This window comes from Nannospalax galili, unplaced genomic scaffold (genome assembly GCF_000622305.1).
Source record: "Nannospalax galili isolate Female #2095 unplaced genomic scaffold, S.galili_v1.0 scaffold461, whole genome shotgun sequence".
Taxonomy (NCBI): domain Eukaryota; kingdom Metazoa; phylum Chordata; class Mammalia; order Rodentia; family Spalacidae; genus Nannospalax; species Nannospalax galili.
The window spans coordinates 1,414,969-1,422,582 of NW_008349975.1; the positions used below are offsets into that span (position 1 = coordinate 1,414,969).

Sequence of the window (7,614 nt, forward strand, 5' to 3'; positions counted from 1 at the left end):
AATATATATATATTTTTCTTTTAAATTAATTTATTATTATTATTTTTTGAGACAGGGACTCAACTGTGTAGCCCTGGCTATCCTAGAATTCACTACGTAGGTCAGTCAGGGTGGCCTGGAACTCACACAGATCTGCCTGCCTTTGCTTCCCAAGTGCTGGGATTAAAGGCATGTACCATCACACTCACATGAGTGTCTATTGTGTGGATAAAATGTATTAATACCTATGAAAGATTTATTACAGTCACCAGCACTTAATAAACCTTCAATAAATGTTGCATTTATAAAACATTCCAAAAAATCAAGTGATGTCTCCCTGGGTCATATATATAACAAAATGTTAAATAAAACAAAATAATTGAAACAGAACTTCATAAATAAATATAAATAATGTCGATATAATAAAGCAAGTTGGACACGATACATATAGTACATATATGCATTTATATACATTTCAAAGTCTATATTTTGAAATTTTGTGTGTAGAAAGCATTGGGAAATTTACCTTCATACCAACACTGCATGGTATATATATCTATTTATAAAGTAATAGTTTGGAAAAACATATGACAGAAGGTACTAAATGATTTTTGAACAGGCTTATTCTACATATATTCATAGCAATGAATGTCCTAATTTTATGTCCTTACTTTGGGCAACAGAGCAGTTCGCTGAAATTGCAGTAACAGATCATCTCGCATCCCTTCCCATCCCAGAAATGATGCTGGATGTTTATATCAATCTGGGTCAGGTCAGCTCTGCCCTCTGGAAGGTTGTGACAGTTGCGATCTTTTAGCATCTTTCTGTAGCAGGAGAGGCGATTCGAAGGCATGGCTTGGACTCCCAACAGCACAGTTAGCCCGATGGTGATAAGTACCATAAATTTCATTTTGGCTTTTGTTCCTGAGGTAGAACAACAAAGTATGTCAGCATTTGGGAGGCTTTTTGGTTTATTTTTTGGTCTTTTTGAGGCAAAAGACCCCAGCTGGCCTGGAACTCACTATGTAGACCAGGCTGGCCTTGAAGTCACAGAGATCCACCTGCCTCTGCCTCCTGAGTGCTGGAATTAAAGGTGTGCATGACTATGCCCAGCTGTCAGTATTTGTTTTTTAAAAATATTTTATTTAGTTTTTAATTTTATGTGTATGAGTGTATTGTCTGCATATGTGTAACTACACCCATGTCGTGCCATGCCCATGGAAATTAGAAGGTGTTGGATTCCCTTGGAACTGGAGTTACAGATAGTTGTTAGCCACCATGTGATGCTGGGAATCAAATCTGCGTCTTCTACAAGAGCAACCAGTGCTCTTAACCACTGAGCCATTTCTCCAGCCCCAGTCTTTTATTTATTTATTTATTTATTTATTTATTTATTTATTTATTTATTTATTTATTTATTATTTTTGGTCTTTTTGAGACAGGGTCTCCCTGTAGCCCCAGCTGTCCTGGAACTCACTATGTAGACCAGGCTGGCCTTGAACTCACAGAGATCCTCCTGCCTCTTCCTCCCAAGTGCTGGGATTAAAGGCATGTGCCACCACCCCCGGCTTCCCCAGCATTTATTTTTTAAAAGACTGACTTTATTTGAACATGAAGTTCTGTAGTATTCATACAAACTCCTGGATACAGGGAAGTGATCCTTTCTATGATCCTCTTTGTGTTTCTCACAGTGTACTTTTCTGACCACTTACAATTAAAAAAAAGCCTTAAAAGACTTGTCTAAAATCAAATGCCTGAGTTCCATTTAAAAAATATTGAGTGAGGTTCAGAGAGGTGGCTCAGCCAGTAAAGACACTAGTCACACAAGCCTGAGGACCTGAGTTAGATCCCTGGAACCCATGTAAAAAGTGAATGTCAGGGCTGGAGAGATAGCTCAGTGGTTAAGAACATTGGCTGTTCTTGCAGAAGACCCAAGTTTGAATCCCAGCACCCACATGGCAGCTAACAACTGTCCGTAACACCAGTTCCAGGGGATCTGATAGCCTCTTCTGTCTTCCGCAGGCATTGCATGATGCACTTACCTACATGCAGGCAATACACACATAGACATAAAAATAATAAAATATTTTTAAAAAGTGAATGTGGTGGCACACATCTGTAATCCCAGCACTGCTATGATGAGATGGGAGATGGAGACAGGAGTATCACCCAGAAGCTCATGGACCATCTAGTGTGGAGCACACAGCCCAGCAGCAAGAATAACATATATCCTGCATCAACAAGGAAGACAAGAATCAACTCCTGAAAGTTGCCCTCTGACCTCCACACAGGAGTTGCAGCATGCACACCTGTATTCATATTTACACACACCCACACATGCATGCATGCACAAACACTCATGTGCACTCGTGCACTTAAAGGAAAAAGGAGCTAGAGAGATGGCTCAGCAGTTAAGAGCATTGGTCCCTCTTACAGAAGACCCAGGTTTACATCCCAGACCCACACAGTGTCTAATAACCGTCCATTACTCCAACTCCAATGCATCTGACTCCCTCTTCTGGCCTCTTCATGCATTGCACACATGTGGTACACTTACATACATGCAGGCAAAACACACATAAAAATAAAAAAGCTTAAGAAGAAAAAAGCATTGATTGAGATCTGCTAAGGGAGGGGAGACTCTGGTGGTGACAGAATCTGCATTAATAATGTACTAAAGTCACATTTTTCTGTATATAGTCAATGCAGAACAACTGCTTTTAAAGCCAGGTAAATTTGTAGAACTATCATCATCAAATGCGGTGAACTGTCAAAGAACCTAGAGCCTACCCTTACAGAAACAAAAAATTGTTTATGCCAATATTCACAGATAATGTTCTATGAATGTATGTATAGTTCAATTCTATTCAAATATTCTAGAATTATTCATAGATTCATTCTTGCTACAAAATTTTTATTATTTTTGAATTTTCCCAATTCCAAATTTATTTATTTTTATTTTTTATGTCTATGAGTGTTTTCCCTACATGTATGTAAGTGCTCTTGTATCCTACAATGCCTGCAGAGGCCAGAAGAGGGCATTGGACACCTCGTAACTGAAGTTTCAGATGGTTGTTAGTTGCCATGTGGGTGCTAGGAAATGAACCCGGGTCCTCTGCAACAGCTGCCAGTGCTCTGAACCACTGAGCCATCAATTCCAAAACTGGCTTCCAATTCCAAAATTGTTTATTCAGTCCTTGTACTGTGAACCAACCCGTGATTCTTCTGTTATCTCTTTCAACTCTGTCAACACATTCTATACGTCTTCCTACTCCTTACATTCTCTACTTCATGAACATTATTATTATTATTATTATTATTATTATTATTATTATTATTTGGTTTGAGACAGGGTCTCCCTGTAGCCCTAGCTGTCCTGGAACTCACTATGTGGACCAGGCTGGCCTTGAACTCACAGAGATCTGCCTGCCTCTGCCTCCCGAGTGCTGGGATTAAAGGCATGTGCCACCACGCCCGGCTCATGAACATTATTTTTAATGTTCCTACTTTAGCAAATCCCCTCATTATTCAGCTTTGACTTCTAATTTACTAAACTCTTTTGCTGACTTTTTTCATCTAAATTTTTTATTTTTTTGAGAATTTCATCTGTGAGTATTGGAAATTTACATAATTTCCAGTCCTCCCTCTCTCCATCACTCCTCCCACATCCCCCAACTCTCAATATCCTGTACTTAAACCTTTCTCTCTCTCTCTTTCTCTCTCTCTCTCTCTCTCTCACACACACACACACACACACAAACAACCTACTGAGTACATTTAGTGGTGCTAGTATACACATGTGTTTAGGGCTGACCACTGAGACTGGATAACTGATCGGGAGCTCATCCCTGGAGAAAGCTGATTCTCCCTCTCTCAGCAACCAAGGATTTTCTAGCTCTACATTTAGAGGTGGGACCTTGTGAAATTTCCCCCATCCATGTGGGCATGTTAATTGGTGCTGTCATTATGCAGGTCTTGTTTAGGCAACCATATTGTTAGGATTTCATGGGTACAGTTTCCCTGTCTTGTCTGGAAGACACTATCCAACAGCAGGTGTTCCGGTCCTTGGGCTCCTGCAATGTTCCATCCATTCTTATCTTTTTAAAAAATTGTATTCACATAGACTACTTCATTGTGATTGAAAATAGGAGGCTTGAATTCTCTTTCAATAATCATCTAGCCTGACCTTGACCACCTATGATGGGAAACTCACCACTGATTAAGTCAATCTACTCCACTGATAAAGTTCTAACACCCCCCTCCTTATTGTAATTTTTTTTTTTTTTGCTTCTACCCACCAGTCCTGATTTGCACTTTGGGGGCCATACCCAGCAAATCCAATTCCTCTTCCAAGAGATAATTCTTTCAGTGTTTATCTAAGACTATAGAATATTCATCAAGTATGTAATGAGACTTTAGTTTCTATATCAGACCTGAAGAAAATGGAGCTGGTTGGAGTAAAGAAAAAATAATAAAGGAAAATAGTGCAGGATTCAGAATTAGAATCCATAACTGTTCACATTTCATTTTGCTGACCTGTACAGCATATGTTTCCTAACATAGAAAGAGGGAAGGGTAGATAAAGGGAACTTCTCTTTGAATGCACTTTTCCGTATTTGTTTGTTTTTTAATGAACATACAAAGTAATGGATTTCATTTTCATACATAATTTATTTTGTGGAGTCTCCTCCATCTCTTTTTCCCTTGTATCCTCCCTTTTCCAAGTTGTCCTCTTTTCACTTTCATACCAATTTTTTTTTCCTGTTATTGGGATTGGAGAAATGGCTCAGTAGTTAAGAGCACTGGCTGCTCTTGCAGAAGACCAGGTTTGATTCCCGGCCCTCACATGGTGGCTAACAACTATCCATAATGCCAGCTCCAAGGGATCCGACACACTCTTCTGACCTCTGTGGGCATTGCATGGCATGGGTGCACTTAAACACATGCAGGCAATATACCCATACACATAAAAAATGAAAATAATAAATAAAATTTTAAAAATTAATTTTATGAGGTTCTCATTTTCAGTTACTTCAGATTAAGGCCTTCTTTAGTACCCATGAGATATGATACTTAAAACAAAACCACACATCTTCTGACTTTTTTTTCAGTTTAATATTCAAGAAGACTGAAGCTATTACATACTGAACATTTACTATGTGGCAGAAATAATCACAGTCATTAAGCTTTAAAGAAAAATTCATGTAGAATTAGATAGGCCCTACTCATCAGATAAAAAAAATTTTACAGATTTTTTGAAGCAAAATTAACATACAATAAACTGCAAATACTTAAAGTTTATAGTTAAGTTTTGGCATGTGTATTTTCCAGGAAGGCATCACCACAATAAATTTCCCCATACCCTTTAATTTTCCATCCCTCCTTGTCATCCACCCCACCCCAGCAATTACAGAATAATAGTCATAGTCTAGAATTTTATATTAATGGAATTACAGCATCTGTACTCTTTTATGAGGGTTATTTCAAAACTCAGTACATTAATCTTGAGATTTATATGTTGTATTGTTGAGAAGTATTCCATTTCAAGTACTGTACATTGTCTATCCACTCACATGTTATTGAATGTTTGGGTCATTTTCAGTTTGGGACAATTATAATAAAACTATTGAGAACACTTCTGTACAAGTCTTTGTAAGATCAGGGCATTTATTACTCAGGCAAATATGTACATGTGGAATAGTTAGGTTGGATGGTAGTACGTATATTTTAATGTGTGTGTGTGTGTGTGTGTGTGTGTGTGTGTGTGTGTGTGTGTGTACAGACCAAAGGTCAACCTCAGTGTCATTCCTCCACTTTGCTTTTTGTGACAGGATCTCTTACTGGGACCTGGAGCTTACATTTTAGGTTAGGTTGGCTGGCAAGTGAGCCCCAGGGATCCTCCTATCTCTACTCCCCAGTGCTGAGATTACAAGCACACACCATCATGCCTGCCCCATTCTCCCTGCCCCCCATGGGTTCTGGTTCAAACTCAAGTCACCATGCTGTCATAGCAAGTACTTCACCAACTGAGCTATCTCCCCGGCTCCAGTATATTTTAACTTGTAAGGAAACTATTCAGTTCTTCTTTTTAAAATTTTTTAATTTATTTTTTATAAAAATATTTTATTTATTATTTTTATTTTATGTGTATGAGTGTTATGCTTGCATGTAGGTAAGTGCATCTGTGTTGTGCAATGCCCATGAAGACAGAAGAGGCTGTCAGATCCCCTGGAACTGGAGTTACGGACATTTGTTAGCTGCCATGTGGGTGCTGGGATTTGAACCCAGGTTTTCTGCAAGAACAACCAGTGCTCTTAACCGCTGAGCCATCTCTCCAGCCCTATTCAATTCTTTTTACAAAGCCTTTATACCTTTTCACATTTCCAGTAGCAGCGCATGAAAGCTGCAGTTTCTACATGATCTCCAATATCCGTTGTGGTCATTTTTTCTTCATAGGTATTCTATCATATATATGATGGTGCTTCACTGTGGTTGTATATTTCTTACGTTTTAGTGATGCTGAGTCTCTTCATATGCTAATTTTTCCTGGTGTGTTTTCTTTGGTGAAGAATATGTGTAAGGGCTGGTAACATGACTCAGCAGATAAAGATACTTGTTGCTAAGCCTGATGGTCTGAGTTCGACCCTCATGGTAGGAGAGAACTGACTCTTGAAGTTGTCCTCTGACCACCTCATAAATAAATGAATAATAAATGTAATAGTAGAAAAGAATATATTTAACTACTGATCATTTTTTGGTAAATTGGATTGTTGCTTAGGCATGGCTGTGCAGCCCTTGGAAGGCTAAGGCAGACAAATCAAGACATCAAGGCCAGACTTGTCTACATAGCAAGTTCTAGGCCAAGCAGAAAACATAGTAAGATCCTGTCTTTTTCTTAAAAAAACAAAACAAAACAAAACAAAAAAACAGCATGTGGGGCTTGGAGAGATGGCTTAGCAGTTAAGAGCACTGGTTGTTCTTGCAAAAGACCTGGGTTCTAATCCCAGCTCCCACATAGCAGCTAACAACTGTCCGTAACTCCAGTTCCAGGGGATCTGACAGCCTCTTTTGTCCTCGTGGGCATTGCACAACGCGGGTGCACCTGCCTACATGCAGGCATAACACTGCAGTTTCAGGGGTCTGATACCTTCTGTCCTCCTTGGGCACTGCAAAACATGGTTGCACTTATACACATGCAGCATAACACTCATATACATAAAATAAAAAATAAATAAATGAATGGAAATAGCATGTGGGTCTGGAAGGATGGTTCACCAGTTAAAAGCACTGTCTATTTTTGTAGAAGAGCCAGTTTTGAATCCAAGCATCCAGATGTCGGCTAACATCCATCCATAACTCCAGTTCCAGGGGACCCAACATCTTCTTTTGTCCTCTGTGGCATTGCATGATACACATGTACTTACACACATGCAGACAGTACACTCATATACATAAAAAATAAAATTAAAACCAGCATATATACTAAAATTGAAATTTTTGTATAGTTTTTTGTTTTAAAATTTTTATTTATTTATTTTAAATAAATAATTTATTGAGAATTTCATTCATGCATATAGGTGTTTTGATCAAATCCATACCCACTCCTCCTTTCCACCACCATGCCTTTCCTTAATT

The 7,614-nt window shown here is 38.6% G+C and overlaps 1 protein-coding gene across 1 annotated transcript in view; it reads right to left on the minus strand.

Moving 5' to 3' along the window:
- The window catches only part of Scrg1 (stimulator of chondrogenesis 1), a 28,553-nt gene that overhangs the window by 2,286 nt on the left and 18,653 nt on the right, over window positions 1-7,614 (minus strand). Inside the window, exon 2 of the mRNA XM_008847137.1 lies at window positions 651-903. Within this exon, the coding sequence (XP_008845359.1) occupies window positions 651-889 (239 nt within the window). The 5' untranslated portion in view covers window positions 890-903. The remainder of the gene's footprint in view (window positions 1-650; window positions 904-7,614) is intronic.